Raw genomic sequence first — 20,751 nt, 5'->3', positions numbered from 1 at the left:
CATCGGCTCTGTTTGGGTGCCTACACTGGCCACCGCCAGGGCAGCCAGAGCAGAGCTCCCAGACCGGGCCCTGATCATACGACGAGTGCTCACCAGCCCGCTCGAACTGCTGCGCTCCTGGTTGCTCGCAATCCCTGGGGCAGGTTTTTAACCAGTCAGGGCTGGTGCCACTGCATCAGACTCCGCTCCATGTGAGTCAGCTGCTCACGTCAGCTGAGCTGTCGGCTCCTGGGCAGGTCCTGTCAGGACTTGATGCTCCCTTGGTGGCTCTTGTCGTTCTGAGTTGAGGCTCCTCAACTCTCCCCCCCTCTCCGGTGTTGAGGGCGTCCTCTCTTGAGTTACTCACCTCAGCAATTGACCAGCAACAGTTGGTGATGCCCGGTTTAAATCTGCCTCCTGGCTCTGCCCCCTGTGAGTCAGCTGCTCGCTGATTAGTTGTTTTTTAAATACCTTTTCTCAGAAAACAGTAGATGAAGTGTGGTAATCAGAACATCATGCCATCAACACATAGAGTTGATTTCTATTTAGCATGTGTTTTGCACCCTTCTGTGTGAAGTAATTAAATTTTGTATCCTTGTAGGCTTCTGTCTTAATAGTGAGGTTGGTCCAGTACTCACTGGTCTCTTGGTACTAGCTAGGTGTAAATATATTGCTACTTGCCTAGGCTATCTTGTTAGCATTATGAGTTGGCATGTGCTAGTCATAGCTGCTCTTTGAGATGCATACATGTTTTTGCTGTTGAAGCACTATGAATTTAATGAGCCAACCACAAATAAGATCTCTGGAATTCTGAGAGAAAGATGAGCAAGTACATCAAAACAGCATTAGGGAAAAAGCCTTTGTGCCGTTTGGTGCTAAGCAAACACTGATACCTTTTGACCAAGATGGAAGCAAGCTGATTAATCCCATTCTCAGAAGTCACTTCACTGAGGACAATGAAGATGGTAATACAGTCTATTTTAGAACTGTGGGTCAAGACTGAATGGTAACTACGCGTTGTTGTATCATTGCTAAGGTTTTCCCTGTTTTAACCCCCAAATGAGTAACAGTGTGAAACTTTTCTGTGCTGTGTAGTACAGCTATTAAAACCCCTTGTGCCAACACTGAAATATGGATTAAAGTTCAAAAAAGATGGCTGCATGTGTTGACCCACAAACTTACCAGGAAATAAATGCATCTATTTAGGAGCTGTCTGTGACTGTTCTTAAAACTTTATTGGGATTCTAGTCTAGGCAGGACCTTAGTATGGCTCTCTGCTTAAAAGCAAGCAGGGAAAACAGTTTGAGTGTTTAAGAGTAATGGCAGGACTAGAGAACTTCATTGCAGAAGGAAAATGAAAGTTAATGATTGCCCTATGAGGGGAGAATTTTGTCATGAAGTTCAGCTGTTTAGAATTGAATTCAGAAATGAGCTTTAGGAGCTAAACAGGCAAACCACCACCGGAAAACCCCCAACCTTTCCCCTGTCCCATTATTGGCATGAAAGTACTGAAGCATAGTTGCTTTTTCCTTACATTCAATTTTTTTATTGTAGAATTGATGCTATAAACTGGAGTTGCATGTAATTAGAATAGTGACATTAAAGATGCTGTCATGCCAATTACAGTTCTGTTTTTAACAATTTCTGACATTCCTCTGGAGTCTGTTCTCTTATGTGTTTACAGGTCAATGAGCTCAGTTGCTGTACTTCTTAGATTTCCTATTTCTCAAGTGAAATACCAACTGGTTCTGTAATACTGATTTGCAGTTAAGTTCATTACAAATCAAAGCCTCCCTTTATAAAGATTTGCAGCTTTCAGTTTCTAACCTTGCAGCTTAGTATGTTGGTTGGAAGGAAAGGCCTTGTTTAACTGTCAACTCTAGCCCAAACCTGTCAAAAAGCTGCAAGCTACTAAATTGATTATTTCTTTGATTATTCTTCTGATGTCCTTGTTTCTGTGTCTGTGTTGCAGAGAAAGCCACAAAGGCAAATCTGTGTCTGGAGTCTTCTGTTCCCTCCTGGCGCACTAAAGCAGCAGGCGGGTGGGAAATATTTCACATTTGAAAGGAAATGAAACTCATTAGAAGCCCATGTAGATTTCTTTTAACATGAGTATAAGTGCCTAAACTTTTATTTTATATATCTGTTTCCTCATTTTTCTTAAAATCTGTTGCAAAGCTTCAAATGCCATACCTATTGCATCTTTAAGTTCTTGATAGCCTGACTTTTATTTATTTATGTATTTACTTATTTATTGTTGCACCCACCTGTAGTGGTTTAAGCCAAGCCAGTAACTCAGAACTTCGTAGCCACTTGCTCACTCCCCCCCTTCTTCCCCCCTCCCAGCTCCTGGAGGGATGGGGAGGAGAATCAAAAGAATGTAAATCCCATGGGTGGAGATAAGAACAGTCCAGTAACTAAGGCATAATAAAAAACTACTACTGCTACCACTAATAATAATAATGATAAAGGAAATAACAAGGGGAGAGAATATAAAACTGAAAGGGGAAAAGGAAAAGAAAACAATAAACATAAGTGATGCACAATACAATTACTCACCACCTGCCAACTGATACCCAGCCCAACCCGAGCATCAATCTGGACCGTCCAGGTAACTCCCCCAGGTTCATATAGTGGGCATGAATATATGGAATATATTAATGGTATGGAATATAGAATACCCCTTTGGCTAGTTTGGGTTAGGTGTCCTGTCCCTGCTTCCTCCCAGCTTCCCATGCCCCTCCTCACTGGCAGAGAATGAGACTGAAAAGTCCAGATTGGAGTAAGCATTACTTAGCAAGAATTAAAAATATTGGTGTGTTATCAGCATTGTTTTCAGACTAAAGTCTAAAACACAGCACTGCACTATCTACTAAGGAGAAAAATAACTGTTGCAGCATAACTGAGGAGACCACCCAAGTGTCTCTTCATCATTTACAAAATGTAGGCTTCTTGCCTACACATCTGGAAGTGATCCTTCCTAGGTTATCCTGTTGCTGCCTAGAATAAGCCTATTTGAAAAATGCTTACAGAATCATAGATTCTTAAGTTTGTTTCTCACCTTCTGTTAATTCTACAAACCTATTACAGATCTAAGTCAGGAAGACAATTTTGCAATTTTAGTACATTGTCTAGGAGGCAAGAACATTAATTTATTTTGTTCTTGTCCTGGGTTCAGCAGTAGCAGTCATTTTTCTCCTTCTTAGTAGCTGGTGCAATGCTGTGTTTTCGACTTTAGTCTGGGAACAGTGCTGATAAAACACCAATGTTTTTAGTTCTTGCTAAGTGATGTTTACTCTGAAAAAAGGGGGCACAAAATCACAAAATGGAATATAGAAACCTTTAGAATTAGATTTAAGTAATATTACGTTTGATGGCTTTGTAACCGTAGCAATGGAAAATTACTGAGGTGCATGATACATAGAGAAAAAAATAGAGTACAGCTAGAGAACATACTGAGAATTCTCACAAGATAAATTGTTATAGTTGTGACATAGTTTAAGAAAAACAGTCTAGAAGAACAGGACACAGGGATAAGGAGTATCTGGGAACCGCAAGTGTCCAGGATGGGCTACAGTTAAACTAACTGATAAGTAGGAGGATAGGAGGATTATTATGTCTCTGGTGCTAACGAACCAATTAAGCTGGTATGAGCATCTACTGTGCATGCTTCAAAGGCTGCCAGAAGTGATGAAGATTGTTGGAAGAAGTAAACAACCCTCAGAGACCACCACCACAATTCTGTACGCATGCGGGGAACTTTCTGGAAAATGATGTAATCCATACATAGCCTCATGAATATGTATGTATGCCCAGTGGCTATAAAAAGACGGCTTGTGTGGCAATTGAGAGACACACGTTAGGAGGAGCTATCCCCCCCTGTCTCCCGGCACCGCAATAAAGAATACCTGCTTGTCAGCTTGAAAACTTTGTTTGCAAGTTTGTTCCTGGAGTTTTCTCCGAATCAATTTGGCACCCCAGATGGGACCCTCTCTGCTCGGCTGCAGGACCTGCTGAGGACAGGGCTCCCTAGGGCCTATCAAGGACTTTTTCAGTCTCATGCTGTGCTAGTGAGGAGGGGCATGGGAAGCTGGGAGGAAGCAGACAGGACACCTGACCCAAACTAGCAAAAGGGGTATTCCATACCACAGCATGTCATGCCCAGTACATAAACTGGGGGGAGTTACCCTGAAGGCCCAGATCGCTGCTCGGGTCAAGCTGGGTATCGGTCAGTGGGTCGTGAGTAATTGTATTCTTTCCCCTTGTTATTTTCCTTAATAGTAGCCATAGTAGTTTTGTATTATACCTCAGTTACGGGGCTGTTTTTATATCAAACTGTGTGATTTACATTCTCTTGATTGTCCTCCCCATCCCTCCGGGAGCACGGGGAGGAAGAAGGGGGGGAGTGAGCGAGTGACTGTGTGGGTCTGAGTTACTGGCTGGGTTTAAACCATGACAGTTCTGTTTATGAAGTTCAGTTTTTTTGTTTGGTTGTTGTTTTTTTTAAAGTAGATCATTAAGATGCAGGAACAGTAAAATATGTATGTTCTGTTAATGCATCTGATATTCTTTGCAGGGCCATAATATTTAGAAGATATTGCCTTTAAGACTCCATATATCTCCATAGGCTTTTGGGAGTCTTTTCTATTAAATTGCAATTATGAAGACAACTGGATACAAACTACTTCTGGAGTTGTAAAATTGTGTTTTATTTCCATCTTCACTTTTACCCTTTGTCTTCTTGGTTTCTCTGCCTTATTGCATCAAAGTAAACATGATGCATAGTAACTTTATGTCTTGCCCAGAATGTCCTTTGCTCTGTAATGTTGTCCTATATTCTTGTATATTTAACAAGAATTTTAATATTCTGTAGAAAAAGGATATATTGTGATTAGCTCAATGAAAAAATTAGGAAAGCTTTTTTTTTGCATTGCTTGTCACTTGGGAGATTACTAGTTCAGGCAAAATGGAGTCGTAGTTAGTCCTGGTTTGTAAAGTGCCCTTCCCCATTTTTGTCACCGAATTGTTTTTTTCCTGGGATTTTGTATGTGCTGGAAATTGAATTAGTAATTCTTTGGGCCATCCTGTCTTTTTGCTGAGTCTGAATCAGCCAACCCTACAGCTGATCTCTGGATGACCTGCCATAGTGTATAAGGTCTTAGTAGGTATCTCCATCTTAGAATGTGTCCTTAATGTTTTTAGTAAGCATAGTAAAGTTGTGAACACATAATTTACCATTGGGTTATAAGTTTATTGAATGGCAGCTTCCAATGTTCATGCTTTTGTATTATAATAAAGAGGAGGTGACTTGAGGTGGATACTCTATGTATACTGGAGGTCAAGATTTGTACAGTTTTTAGTAAATTTAGAGCAGAACCTGCCCTGCAGTGATTATTTCCTTATAATGGAAATGTGCTTGACTACTCACATCTCAGGCTTTCATAGCAGCAGGAAGGAACAACTTCCCTTTGCGTTACAAAGCCCTTTAAATACCATTTGTACTGAAATGTACTTCTGCTTTTTATGTTTGCTAGCTCTTAATAAAACATCAAACTCCTTAACACCTTAGATCTTTGAGAGGAATAAAATGAGAAAAATTGGTGTGAAACATGTGAAGATATATGAGATCTCGTTTCCTTTATTCCTCTGATTCACTTAGGCATTCTGATAACAACCATTGCTTCAAAAGGGGAATTACAGAATTGGCCTGAACTCTTACCAAAACTTTGCAGCCTGTTGGATTCTGAAGATTACAATACCTGTGAGGTAAGGAGGCTTATTTTGAAATAGATTATAATCTAAATTTGACTATTCTTTGTCTTTCTTTATATATGCTAAATATATTTCTAGTATTTTTTCTGTGTGTGTATACACACATATATAATCTCTTCAGAGAACAGTGGGTCAAATTTGATACTTTTTATTCTATCTGCATTCTGTGTTCTTAGTGTTCATTCAAATGAATGTTTTATTTGCATAAAACCAGAATAAGACTGTAGATGGGTAGTCACAGAATCACAGAATAGTCATGGTTGGAAAGGACCTTAAGATCATCTAGTTCCAACCCCTCTGCCATGGGCAGGGACACCACACACTAAACTGTGTCACCCAAGACTCCGTCCAACCTGGCCTTGAACACTGCCAGGGATGGAGCATTCACAACTTCCTTGGGCAACCTGTTCCAGTGCCTCACCACCCTCACAGTAAAGAACTTCCTTCTTCCTTATATCTAATCTAAACTTCCCTTTGTCCTGCCCCTTGTCCTATTGCTATAGTTCCTGATGAAGTGTCCCTCTCTGGCATCCTTGTAGGAAACCTTCAGATATTGGAAGGCTACTATGAGGTCTCGGATGAAACCTGAAGTGTCCTAAAGTTACCATTTTGTGATGCCCAATCTTTTAGGCATCATCAAGCTGACCCTGAATTTTCTCTTACTTAAAAGTAGTGTTGTTCATTCCTCTTATAACTTAATCTGGAAACGTAATCTGTCACTGCTATTTCAGGCTAGTGTGAAATTAACTTTTTTTGCTCAGTGTTTATGAAAGAAAATAAATAAATACCAGATTACCATGGTTTTAGCCCAGCTGGGACCTCAGCACCACACAGCCATTCGCTCACACCCCCTTTCCCCCGTCCCCCAGGCAGGATGGGGAAGAGAATTGAAAGAATGTAAAACCCACGGGTCGAGATAAAAACAGTTTAATAACTAAAATAAAGTACGATACTAATACTGAAAAGGGGAATAACAAGGAGAGAGATATAAAACTAAAGGGAAAAAATCCCCCAAACAAAACAATAAACAGCAGTGATGCACAATCCAATGGCTCACCACCCACCAACCTGAGCAGCGATTGATCCCTTCCAGGTATCTGCCCCCAGTTTATATACTGGGCATGATATTCTGTGGTATGGAATACCCCTTTGGCTAGTTTGGGTCAGGTGTCCTGTCTCTGCTCCCCCCCAGCTTCTTGTTCCCCTCCTCACTGGCAGAGCATGAGAGACTGAAAAGTCCTTGAATAGGGTAAGTGCTACTGAGCAACATCTAAAGCATTGGTGTGTTATCTGCATCGTTCTCAGACTAAAGCAAAAACACAGCACTGTATCAGCTACTAGGAAGAAAATTAACTCTATCCCAGCTGAAATCAGGACACAAAACTACTTTTTTAAACTATGAGAAGAAAAAAAGCCTGTGAACACACAATTTTAATTACTTGATGCTGTGAAGCATTTTGTATAAAATAATCCTTAGAGATATGACAAGTGGTCCAAGATGTCATGCTGTTATGTAGTGTTTTAGTGCCACTTTCTCAAGAAAGAAGAAAAAAAAAACAGCAAAAAACAACCCACAAAATCCACCACCAACCCTTGGAAATGAAACTCAAATTGATTATCATGTCCAGAGTTCTCTTTTGCCCTATAACAAACCATTAAAGGAAATAAAATTGTATATGAAATTCACTTGGATGCGTCTGCAATTTGTCATTTAGTTTTCAAATAGATTTTGCTTTTAACCTTTTTTAAAAATATGATTGAATAAATGAGCATTAATACTAAAATTAAAATTGTCACTTATAATTTGAGAGCTTATAGATGACAGTATAAAGTGCTTAAATAAAATGCTTTAACGATGTTTTAATTTAACTCCATGTTTCATTAGCTACATTTACTGTGGTGGTGTGCTAAAATTGCCTGTTCTGTACAAACCTTAAAATGTTGCTTTCTTCAAAATGTAAAATAACAGGTTTTGAGGTTTGCAGGTTTTTGGTTTTTTGTTTTGTTTTGTTTTTTTTTAAACAGGGTGCATTTGGTGCTCTTCAGAAGATATGTGAAGATTCTGCTGAAATTTTAGATAGTGATGTATTGGACCGACCACTCAGTATCATGATACCTAAATTCTTGCAGTTCTTCAAGCACAGCAGTCCAAAAATAAGGTAGGTTTGGGTTTTGCACTGAAGTTACCTGTTAAAAATTTATTTACATGAACAGTGAGGTTGATATTTTGTAGATCATTTGAAAGCATATTTAGTTTTTTTAATTGATCCTGCTGCATGTGCAAGTTGTGAGAAGGCACAGAGATTTCATGCGTCATTAATTTCCACACTTATCTGCTTAGTTAATAGTTCAGCCTCACCTCTTTATGCATCTTCCAAATTTCAAATTTGTTTGACTTTGAAAATCAAACTGTTTCTTTTAGGATTTTGCATTTTATCATGGAAACTGCAGTGCTGTGGTTAAAATTTCATATTATGATTAGAAAACATTTATTTTGTAACAACTGCAGCAATAGGAGAGTAAAAAGTTGTTTGTTATCAGTTTCTGAGTTCTTGCAGAAAATATTTTTCTGTTTTAACTGCACTTAGAAAGCTCTTTATCTTTCAGCTGAATCAAATTAAATGGGTTCAGCATCTTTTTACTTTAATACAGTATTAATCTCTCCAAAGTAATAGGAGTATAGAAAAGAAGATTAACTTGTTGTTGCTAATATTTGTCAACAGGAACAGTAGCATTTACCCTGAAATAAGCCAGTGATGTGCCCTTGCTATAAAGAAAGTGAATGGTATCCTGGGCTACAGTGTTGCCAGCATGGGAAGTGATCTTCACCATTCAGGTGAAGCCTCACCTGGAGCCCTGTGTCCATTTCTGTGCTTATCAGTACAGGAGAGACATGGAGCTTCTGGAGCTAGTCCTGTGAAGTGCCACAAGGATGATGAAGGGTCTGGAGCCTCTTTCCTATGAGGAAACACTGAGGGAGCTGGGACTGTTCAGCCTAGAGAAGCCTCTGGGGAGGCCTTGTCAATGCATGTAAATATCTGAAGGGTGTAAACAAGACTGAGCCAGGTTCTTTTTGGGCAACCCAGTGACAGGACAAGAGGCAATGGACAAAAACTGAACCACATGTGGTTCTGCCTTAACATCAGGAAATACTTTTTCTTACTTGTGAGTTTGATCAGGTGCTGGTTGCCTAGAGAAGGTGGCAGAGTCCCCATCCTTGCAGATATTCAAAAGCTGTTGGGATGTGGTCCTATGCAACCAGCTCTAGGTGTCTCTACTTGAGCAGGGGTACTGGACAAGAATGTCCAACCTCAACCATTCAGTGTGATTACATGAAATAAGTTTTATAACTCCTGTTTGAAGATCGTATTGAAAGATTCTTGGAGGCAGCAATTATTGCCAATGGTAGTAGATGGTGCAGACTGAAAGGAAGAGTATAACTAGGAATATAACATGATAGGATTTAAATAAGATATGAAAACTCACCTAAAATGCATGTGCACTAAGAAAAATATATAACAAAGCATGAACTTGCACTTGTAGAAAAATAAGCTTAATAATTCATTGGAGCTAAGAAAGATGGAGAAAATACTCCTTTTTTTTTCCTTATCACATTAAAAACAGTCTTTTTCTTTTTGTCTGCTGTGATGTTTGTGTCTTTGAGATAATAAAACAAGTTTCAACTTAAAGTAGATTGCCTGGTGACCCATAGCCTGGTTTCAGTACATAGTGCTGAAGTATAAAGAATATTAGTAGTATCAGTAAAATATTTTATGTTTAAATCTGTCAAGAGACAACTTTTGAACATTTTTGACTTTTTCCAAGAAACGTCTGAACAGACTAGATGTTTGGAGTTACGTTAGTGCTAAAATTTCACCATGTTGACTTGTATAAAATTTTTAATATCAGAGAAGATCAATAATCGTAATATATGGAAACAGAACATTCTTACATACTGTTGGGAGCAAAAGTGCCAGATAGAGTCATCCTGCTCTGTTTTTTATGTACTGAATACTTTATTTAAAATAATTTATTGGATATATTGGAGTATAAGGTGGTACTTAAAAATGTGGTTTAGTAATTTTTCTTGATAACAGTATAGATGTGCAGATTTGTTCCCTCTTGCCTCTTGAAGATGCTTGGGCAATGTGATTTGCTTCCTAATGTTTTTGATGCATATGTACAGTTTAAAAAATGTTTAAGTAAAAAAAATATATATATTTTAACTGTTCCGTTTGTAGATCTCATGCTGTTGCATGTGTCAATCAGTTTATCATGAGCAGAACTCAAGCTCTTATGTTGCACATAGATTCTTTTATTGAGGTGAGTGTGCATTCTTGGTTGGGGGGGGGGGGTAAGTTAAATTACATAACTGATTTATCAAAAGCTTTGAGTAATGTTTTACAACCACCACTACACCCGAACTTGACATTGCTGTCTTCCCATTCTTATCTTCAATCCCCATTGACCAAAGTTCATTTTGTATGCTTATGCTCAGATTAGATTACTCTCCCAACCCAAGAAATATTTTGAAAAATGCTTCCTTTTCATAAATAGGAGAAACTCTTGTTGCATAAAGGCACTGGCAGCAGTCTGTCACTTACCTGTGATGGAGAGTTCAGGAAAGGGATCATCATGTCACCAAGTCTGGATGACGGGTCTCTCGGAATACTACTACTGATTAAAAGGGTGTTATTTGGGTTATCTAAAGTACGTTATTTACTGCTGTTATGTACTGAAGGAGTTTTCTAGCTTCAGAACTTCATTAATGTTTAGGGTAAAAAAATAATGTTCTTCTGTCTAATGTACACATGACCAGAACACTGGTTAACAATGCACATTGAGAGTCTGAAGAGTTCATTTGCTAAACCATATATCTTTAAGAAATAATATGGTATTTTTAGGTGTGGGGTGGGAGGGTACAGAAGTACATGTTTGCATATTTAGTTTGCCAGTCATATCAACTTCAATACAAGTTGAACTAGATTAATTGATGCTTTTCAATTGATATTGCTTTCTAACAGAATCTTTTTGCACTGGCTGGTGACGAGGAGCCTGAAGTACGTAAAAATGTTTGCCGTGCTCTGGTAATGTTGCTGGAAGTTCGAATGGATCGCCTGCTTCCTCATATGATTAGTATAGTTGATGTGAGTCTCATTTCTCAGATTGTGTGCTGTAACATGTTTGGGGTTGTAGAAATAATAACAAATTAAAAGCATTCATCAGAACAGGTATGTAACTCTTGCGCTTGCCTACTCTTTGTTTTCCTTCAAGACTGAGGTTGCAAAAGTTTCTTTTTGGCTAATTACCAACTTGACACTGTATTTGACAATGTATATGGCAGTTGTTCATACTTTATTAAGTTAATTGATCCTAAAATAGCCAGGATCAGCCATACCATGGAGCAGCCAGGCATTGTCTGACCACAAGATCATGTGAAAAATCCTAGTTCTAGTACTGATACTGCTCCAGTTTACACATTGAAGCTCACCTTTTTTTTGGATCTTTTGACAAGGAATGTTATTTTACATAGCTGAGATGCTCTTTGAGCTGCTAATGAAACTGCCTGCTATTACATTCAGTTCTACAGGTTAGTGTCATTTGATAGTTTATCATTCTAGATTGGTGCAGACTTGCCTACCAGAGGGCCAATCATATGGTTTTTGTCTGCTCAACTGTCTGAGTTATAATTTCCATATTTCTGGGAAATACTGGCAGTTTCTAGTTGCCTTTACATAGACTACTTGCTAGACTGGAAATATAGCAAAGATCAGTATGTTTCTAATGTAGATTTCACGTGAACAAGTCGGTCATAACTCAGTGTCAAATTCCATAAGGGCTAGGTCTAGACTACATGAAGGTGGTTTTTCTTGGTTTTTGTTTTTGGTTTTTTTTTTTTTTTGCTTTTGGACGAAGACATTAAAGAGACATAAAATTGAGGTGACTCATTGTGGCATATTGTGACACGGACTCAGGTTGGTGAGGATACCGAGACAAAGCTTCATTACAATCAAGCCCTTTTATCCCCTTGTTCAGTGCTTTCCCAACATGCACGAGCATGCCATGTTCAATCTCATTGAATTCTGTGAAAATCCCCTAGGTTAAACACGCACACAATGGTCCAATCACAATGCCGATCACTCTCTGTTCACGCGATGACAGTTCCACCTTCTTGCTTCACGTCTTGCCATGTCCTCTGACCTTCAACTGAAATTCTTTGTTACATCAACATCCTGGCTTATCATCCCAAGGCTCGTTTGGTTACATTTCCTATCTTTCAACATCCTAACTTATCGCCCCAAGGCTTGTTCGGTATCAAGTCCTCAGAGCTTGTTTTCAGAGTGTTGCTTAAGCTCATCATGCAAATCCTATTGCCTTCACCTCCCACAACTGATGACAGCCTTGGCCTGCTTTCTAGTCTTCCTACGTGTTGTCTGGAATTCCATGACAACAGCCCTGGCAAACATCATAGAATGGTCCTATCCCTACAGGCCCTTGTAAAAAGTGCCTCTCCAGATTTCTTGTCAGCCCCTTTAGGCACTGGAAGCTGCTCTAAAGTCTCCCCAGAGCCTTCTCTTCTCCAGGCTTAATAAGCCCAGCTCTCTCAGCCTGTCTCCAGAGTAGAGGTGCTCCAGCCCTTGGAGCATCTTCATGGCCTCCTCTGGACCTGTCCTTCTTATGTTGGGAGCCCCAGAGCTGAACATAGTACTCCAGCTGGCAACTCACAAGAGCAGAGGGAGAAAATCCCCTCCCTCAACCTGCTGGTCATTCTTCTTTTGATGCAGCTCAGGATGCAGTTGGCTTTCTGGGCTGCAAGCACACACTGGTGAGTCATGTTGGACTTTTTATCAACCAACACCCCCAAGTCCTTCTCAGGGCTGCTCTCAATCCATTCTTCACCCAACCTGTAGTTGTGCTTGGGATTGCTCTGACCCAGGTGCAGGACCTTGCACTTGGCATTGTTGAACTTTGTGAGGTTTGCATTGGCCCACCTCTCAAGTGTGTCAGGATCCCTCTGGATGGCATCCCTTCCCTCCAGTGTGTTGACTGCACAACACAACTTGGTGTTGTTGTCAAACTTGCTGAGGGTGCACTCAATCCCACTGTCCATGTTGCTGACAAAGATATTGAACACCACCAGTCCCAGTACTGACCCCTGAGGAACGTCACTGATCTCCACTTGGACATGGAGCTGTTGACCACAATGCTCTGCATGTGGCCATCCAGCCAATTCTTTATCCATTGGGTGGTCCATTTGTCAAATCCATGTCTCTCTAGTTTAGAGACAAGGATGTCGTGCAGGACAGTGTCAAATGCCTTGTACAAGTCCAGGTAGATAATGTCAGCTGCTCTTCCCTTATCCATCAATGCTGTCACCCCATCATAGAAGGCCACCAAAACTGGTCAGGCATTATTTGCCCTTAGTGAAGCCATTTTTGCTGTCACCAACCATCTCCCTATTTTCCATGTGCCTCAGCATAGTTTCCAGGAGGATCTACTCCATGATCTTGTTGGGCACTGAGGTGAAACTGACTAGTCTCTAGTTCCCCAGGTCTTCCTTGTTTCCTTTTTTAAAAATGGGATTTATTTTTTCCCTTTTTACAGTCAGCAGGAACTACACTGGATTGCCATGACTTCTCAAATATGATGGATAATGGCTTGGCAACTACATTATCCAGTTCCCCCAGGACCCGCAGATACATCTTGTCAGGTCCCATGGACTTGTGCACCTTCAGGTTCCTTTGATGATTTTAAACCTGATCTTCTCCTACAGCAGGTGTTTCTTCATTCCCCCACTCCCTGCCTTTGCCTTCTGGAACTTGGGCAGTGTGGCTGGAGCTGTTGCCAATGAAGGCCGAGGCAAAAAAGTCATTGAGTACCTTGGACTTATCCATGTCCTGGGTAACCAGTTCTCCCGTTTCCTTCTGGAGAGGGCCTACATTTTCCCTTGTCTTCTTTTAATTCCCTGTGTACCTATAGAAGTTTTTCTTGTTGCCCTTCATGTCCCTGGCCAGTTTTAATTCTGTCAGGGCTTTAGCTTTCCTAACCTGATCTCTGGCTGCTCAGAGAATTACTCTGTATTCCTCCCAGGCTACCTGTCCTTGCTTCCACCCTCTCTAGGCTTCCTTTTTGTGTTGGATTTCTTTCATGTTCTCATGTAACATGTTACAAGTAGGTATAGTTGGTTCTTAGGTGTTGTTTTTTTTTCTTTTGGTTGGTTGGTTTTGGTTGTTGTCTTTTTTTTTTTTGAGAGAGACTAAAGCTTTGGAGATTTTATTGTCAACAAGTGATAACTTCTCTGACTCTTCACCCTCCTAAGATCAGTAAGGACTTTGCAGGTATAAATGATGTCACCAACCAGAAGAAAAATCAAGACTGTGTTCTTACTATATCTGGTATTTTGCTGGGAAAACTAGTGCCAAGCTGCTTCTCTACAGAAGACAGCAGTAGTGGATTTTTGTTCTGTAACAAAGTTTAGACCTCTCCCCCATTTCAGGGCTACTGTGTACTGTTACTGTTTTCTCCAGTTCTGTATACACATTGGTATGTGCAAATGTAATATCCCAGAACTGACTATTGTTCAACATTCAAATGGGTCTGGTTTTGCCCCTTTGAAGCTTGAATACCTCCAAGCTGAATGCTGCTGATGGTGGCTGCTGTAACTGAAGGAAGTCTTAAAAAGAAACTTGTATCCATAAACCTAAAGAAAAGGCTTACGGAGAATCACTTTTAATGTAGTTAAGAATATTAATGATGCAGTAGTGATTTAAAGACAGAAGGTCTTGGCCAGCATCATGCTTTTGAAGCAGGCAATTTTAGTATTAGCTTTCTTGCCAAGTTCCTGGAGCATATAGGAATGGTTGAATTTTGATTTCAGTGGGGTTTTTGAGCATGTACTTCTACATGAGCAGATGTGTATTTTTGGTGGGTTTTTTTTGTTTGTTTTGGTTTTGGTGGGGTTTTTTTGTTGTTTTTTTTTTCTCCTCCCTTTGAGAACATGACAACAGGATACATCAGGAGTGGACTGATCTAACAGATTTCAGTTATTAGATTTCACTTGCGTGTTCACATTCCTATTCTCAGGAAACTGCTGTTTATTATCTTGGGTCTCTGTCTGTAGTTTCTTCATAATAGCGTTCTCACAAAAGCAGTTAAGAAACTTAGAATATGAGTCACCTGGCATTAAGAAATAAAGTCTCTAGGCTTATTCTCACCATAGCTTTAAATAGTCTCTTATATATATTTCTTCCTCTTGCCCCAAAGAAACAAAATTACTCTGGTAGTGTAGTCTGTTTTTGCAAGCACATTTTCCAATATTGATAGTGTCTTCTGGGCCCTTAAAACTTACAGAAGTATTTTTTATTTTTTTTTATATTATGTAGTATATGCTTCAAAGGACCCAGGACCAAGATGAAAATGTGGCTTTGGAGGCTTGTGAGTTTTGGCTGACTTTGGCTGACCAGCCAATTTGTAAAGATGTATTATGTCGGCATCTTACTAAGTAAGTATTAGGTATTAAAACTCCTAGTTAATTTGAAATAGTCATCTTTAAACTTCAGTTGACTTGTTCCTGGTTAGTCTTATGGAGACTGTATCTAACTTCTTGTATGCTTAGAAGGAGTTTTCTGTAGCTAGTTCTTGTACACAAAGGTCACTGAAAAGACTTCTAAGGATTTCAGAGTCAGCTCCAGAAGTAACCTGTGTCCTTTGCCTCATCAAGTATATCCAGGTCCCTGAGCAAAAGCAATGCCACAAGTGTGTTTGCCTTTACCTGAAGCAGGAATAACCCAGACTGTCTTCCCCAGCAGATTCTTTACGCACACCACAGGAACTTTATGCCCCTCTACAGTATGTAAAAATTCTGCTTGGGCTGGGCCAGCCCTGTTAGCAAATTCCCTGTTGTTTACCAACCAGGTGGCCTTTGCTAAATGGGTATCCCAATGTTTGAAAGTCCCACCACCCATTGCTCTCAGTATAGTTTTTAACATCCCATTGTACTGTTCAGTTTTCCCAGAGGCTGGAGCATGATAGGGGATGTGTTTGAGGTTTAAACATCTGTATGTCTGCAACAGTGCTCATAACTTTTCCAGACTAATATGAATACTCCTGCAATAGGAAATGAATTCTTCAATGTTCCCAGTAAATGGAGACTGGCTTTGGCATATGCATGGAAGGGTTTTGAAAATACTAGAGCATTTTTGTCTGTTATTCTCTTCTTCCAATCAAAATATTGAGAGAAGAGATGCATTCTTTTCAGCAAAAATGACCATTTTAGATGTAAAGCTTTTTTTTTAAAAAAAAAGGGGGTGTTTATCAAAATTTCAGTTTTCATAAGCAATTAGCAGAGAATTGAGATCAAAACACCTACTGTAGCCATGCAGGAATAGGAGTTGAAAACAGGAGAGCCAATGTTATGAGAAATTATTTTTAAGTTTTAAAATGTTTTTTCTTAACTTCTACTTTTTATATTAAATATCCACATATTAATACTTGTCAATTTCTCAGTATAAAACTTAAACATCTTCTGGGCTACATGAACATTGACATTGCAACAGCTTCATCCTTGGTTGTGGTGGGTTTTTTAAGGAACATTTAAGTTTCTAGAAAAACAGGTAAGAGTAACGTTACATATCTTTCAGCATCATGTTTGTTGGCAAGTCCTTTTTGACTAGGGAGCTATATAAATTTGCCAGTACCTGATGATAATCTTAAATTATTTTTATATTAAGTGAGACAAGATCCTATCCAGCCTGATTGTTTAATATTTTGTTCCTATAGGCTTTCTTAAAAAATATATAGCTCCTGCATACTTCATAAAGTATGCTGCAGAAAATGTCAACGAATGTGTGTTAATTGGAATAGTTACTGTCCTTTCAATAAAATTTCAGGCAGTAATGCACCTTTGAGATGTGTGAATATTATTGCTGGCCTGAGTACCTTCAGAAACAATACTCCTCAGCTGCAGAATTGCAGAATATGCTGCATCTGAGAGAATATATTGAGTCTGTCACTGCATCCACATCATTTATAAAAAGATTAAAGAGCATTGACCCTAAAATTGAGCCCTGGAGAACCCCACTGGTGACTGGCTGCCAGCCTGATATAACCCCATTTACTATATAACCCTTTGAGTCCAATCTGTCAGCCAATTGCTCACTCAACATATTATGGACTTGTCTAGCTGTGTGCTGGACATTTTGTCCAGAAGGATACCTCCTTTAGCTTTGCTAAAATTCAAAACCCACACATCTACTGGCTTCCCTTGGTCAACTAGATGGGTGACCTTGTCATAAAAGGAAATTTTCTTAAGCAGAATTTTCTCCTCATGAGCCCATCCTGCAGTCATCTGCATTGTCTCTCGAGTGTTTTTCAATAACTCCCAGAATGACCTCCATAGTTGTATTAGGCACTGAAGTGAGACTGACAGGCTGGTAATTACCAGGGTCTCCCTTATTGACATATATCAATATTTCTTTGTAGACTGATACCTGTGCTGGTAAATGGTATGAAATATGCAGAGATAGATATTATTCTGTTGAAGGTAAGCACCGATTTCTTTTATACTCTGGAAGAATATTTGGTTGGCTTCTGACTTGTAAATCAGAATGATTGAGTTGGTAGGCCAGATCTGGTCTGCCATCTGTTCAATTGAGATTTAGCTTTCTGGGGCAAGGTGTGCTGTTCCAAAAACTAAATGTGACTGCTGCCATGTTTGTTGGAAAATAATCTGTGGGCTTTCCTGCTTTGCCCCTGTCCCCTTCCACCCAACTTTGTCAGAGCTAGGATACTTTTACCCATGAATTACTGCAGCAAAGCAGCCTAAAGAAATTATCAGAATTCATTTTAGTGCCCTTCTACCTTGAACTTCACAGCTTTTTCCATCACATTTTAGAATGTGTCTGCATACTAGAATTTCTCTCTCTTCTCCCTTCTATAATTCATTCTTATCAAGAATAATTTCTTAACAAGAAGGCTACTTTGTGCTTTTGTGTTAGCTTACCTCTCTTGCTTCTATTTTCCTGTCATTTTTCTGGTAAATACTTGTCGTGGTTTAAGCCCAGCCAGTAACACAGAGCCACACAGCCACTTGTTCACTTTCCCCCCCCTTCTTCCTCCCCATGCTCCCGGAGGGATGGGGAGGACAATCAAGAGAATGTAAATCCCACAGTTTGAGATAAAAACAGTCCCATAACTAAGGTATAATACAAAGCTACTACTACTACCACCAATAAAAATAATAAGGGAAATAACAAGGGGAGAGAATACAACTGCTCACCACCCACCAACAGATACCCAGCTTGACCCAAGCAGCAATCTGGGCCTTCTGGGTAACTCCCCCCAGTTTATATAGTGGGCATGACGTGCTGTGATATGGAATACCCCTTTTGCTATTTTGGGTCAGGTGTCCTGTCTCTGCTTCCTCCCAGCTTCCCGTGCCTCTCCTCCCTGGCAGAGCATGAGACTGAAAAAGTCTTTGATCAGAATAAGCATTACTTAGCAAAAACTAAAAACATTGGTGTTTTATCAGCACTGTTCCCAGCCTAAGTTAAAAACACAGCACTGCACCAGCTACTAAGAAGGAGAAAAATGACTGCTACTGCTGAACCCAGGACAATACTGTAACAGAATACAGGAACAATGGTATATTTAGTTAGCTGGCAGCACAAGAGTGATGTGACTCTTTCATATTCTTATAAAATCTTTAACTAAGTGTAAACTGCATTCTGAGCTTCCTTGAGCAATATAGTTACACTAGTTCATCTGATAAATATTTTGATGACAGGGGGATGTTGAAGAAGATGAAGCTATTCCAGATAGTGAACAGGATATAAGACCTCGGTTTCATCGTTCACGGACGGTAGCTCAGCAACATGAAGAAGATGGTATTGAAGATGATAACGATGATGACAGTGATCATGATGATGATACTCTTTCTGACTGGAATTTAAGTATGTCAAAGTAATGTGTAAAATGTTTTAAAATATAACTATTTGCTTAATACAAGTGTCAGTTTGTGTATAGGAATACTGAGTCTTTGCTTTTGAATATAAAAAGAACTATCTGCTGATATAATTGGTGGTTGGGGCAGAGGGTGTGCCTTTTAGGTGATATTTTTGCTATATAACTGTATTGACAAAAGCTAGCCACCTGTAATCTTATTTCAAATATGGCCGATAGAGCTACAAACATAAACTTGGATGTAATTCAACAGAAGCTTTGGATTTTGAATTTTCATTGTTCTTAGCTTGAGGAAGCTTAATAATGCTTTATTTTACTTCAGTCTTCCCTCTAATCTGGTTTGTGTGATAATATTTTTTTTTTTCCTCCATTTGAACATGCTACTACTGACAGCCATTACTAGTAGTTCTGATGTAGTGTAGATGAATGTGCCTTGAAGCTTATGGATCAAAGAACTGTCGCAGTTTAAACCCAGTCAGACAGCTTGTTCACTCACTCCCCCCCTTCTTTCCCGCCCCCTACTCCCGGAGGGATGGAGAGGAGAATCGAAAAGAATGCAACTCCCACGGGTTGAGATAAGAACAGTTTAGTAACTAAGGTGTAACACAAATCACTACTGCTACCACCAATAATAACAATGATAAAGGAAATAACAAGGGAAGAGAATACATCACCTCACCACCAGCCAACCGATAACTCGCCCCCCCCCAGCCCGACCAAGCACCGACCCATACCTCCTCCAACCCTGCAGTCCCAGCCCTTCCGGGTAACTCTCAGTTACATCCTGGGCATGACGTGCTGTGGTATGGAATATTTCTTTGGTCAGTTCGGGTCAGGTGTCCTGTCTCTGCTTCCTCCTGGCTTTCCCTCCTCCCTAGCAAAGCATGAGGCTCACAAAGTCCTTGGCCAAACCAAAACATCATTGTTATCAGCTCTGTTCCCGAGCCAAAAGTCAAAACACAGCTCTGCACCAGCTACCAAGAAGGAGAAAAATGACTGCTACTGCTGAACCCAGGACAACAACTTTGAGGCATATCTAAAATTTTAAATTATTATTATTTTAGAGGAAAATAAGCACAAATATGCTTGCTTTTGTAAAGTATTGTTTAAAATAGTTTTAACTTCATAATGCTGTTCTTGTGGTCATTATTGTATGTACATATTGCAGAATTAAATACATATTTTCTGAAAAACATAGCTGAAATGACAGAATGCACCTGTGGTCCACAGTTTTTGTTAAGATGGTGAAGAAGCTAAAGCTAACTAGGGAAGAGAGAGAACAGAACACTTAAGAAATCTGATTGATGTATGTCATCTGGACTTGAAAGAATTTTTATTAGCTTAAATTCAGAACTGTGTGCCCTATTACTTATCTAGTGTTCTATATTTGACTTCCAATTTGAACAGAGAGGAAATGTCAGCATAGCCTGACAATTAGCAACATTGGTTACTAATGAGACCTGGTTACTAAATATGGGAGCCTGCCTTCTTTTCTTCTAGTAGAAAGCTGAAACGGACTTAGCTTAAAGCAGTAGGTGCTGGTCTTGGGGGGTCTGTGCTGTCTATTACTGCTTTGCAGTAGAGATCTGTTCTGAGCCTTGTATATACTTTTGTTCCAATTGAATAATTTCTGACATTAAGAAGGAACTGAAATCATAATAAGCAAAGAAGGAAAAGGCAGTATAAATTCTTTAATACGAGCATTATTTTTCTAGACATGATAGCACCACAACAGAAAAACAGAGTAAGGATTTCTGAATCATGTGCTGAAGTTATTCTTTTCTGAGCTTTTTTGTGCTAAAAATATGTGATTAAAAACTTTCAAACAAATTTTGAGGTGGTGTTCTTTCTATTGGTACATCACAAAATTAGGGGTAAGATATAAAAGCTCAGAGCAGAGGTCAACAAATTTCTTTCAGTCTCTAGAGACTGATGATTTTGCCTCTTTTGCTTTGAGACATGGATCATGTTTGAACATTTTCTTTTTAATCAGTTGATAATAGTTTTAGGCTATTTCTCCTTAGTTTCTCCAGTATGTGA

General features: G+C 39.5%; 1 protein-coding gene across 10 annotated transcripts in view; it reads left to right on the top strand.

The window, feature by feature from the left end:
* LOC133276330 (transportin-1-like) overlaps window positions 1–20,751 on the top strand; it is a 92,424-nt gene that overhangs the window by 46,326 nt on the left and 25,347 nt on the right. For 9 of the 10 annotated variants that reach the window (XR_009745825.1, XR_009745824.1, XR_009745826.1 and 6 more), the window contains exons 5-11: window positions 5,639–5,745; window positions 7,777–7,910; window positions 9,993–10,074; window positions 10,776–10,898; window positions 15,135–15,253; window positions 17,233–17,293; window positions 18,536–18,701. Coding sequence is in view for 7 of the 10 variants with exons in the window: in XM_061467048.1 (XP_061323032.1) it covers window positions 5,639–5,745; window positions 7,777–7,910; window positions 9,993–10,074; window positions 10,776–10,898; window positions 15,135–15,253; window positions 17,233–17,293; window positions 18,536–18,701 (792 nt within the window). In the remaining 3 variants the exon portion in view is untranslated. Of the gene's footprint in view, window positions 1–5,638; window positions 5,746–7,776; window positions 7,911–9,992; window positions 10,075–10,775; window positions 10,899–15,134; window positions 15,254–17,232; window positions 17,294–18,535; window positions 18,702–20,751 lie in introns of those variants that run through there. The other variant, XM_061467052.1, reaches the window with a different exon arrangement.

The sequence above is a fragment of the Pezoporus flaviventris genome, unplaced genomic scaffold (genome assembly GCF_033815535.1).
Source record: "Pezoporus flaviventris isolate CSIRO_AGI_PZ_B2104156 unplaced genomic scaffold, CSIRO_AGI_Pfla_v1 ptg000044l, whole genome shotgun sequence".
In the NCBI taxonomy this organism is placed as follows: Eukaryota; Metazoa; Chordata; class Aves; order Psittaciformes; family Psittacidae; genus Pezoporus; species Pezoporus flaviventris.
The sequence above is the reverse complement of the archived record's forward strand: the minus strand, read 5'-3'. Positions and strand labels throughout refer to the sequence as shown.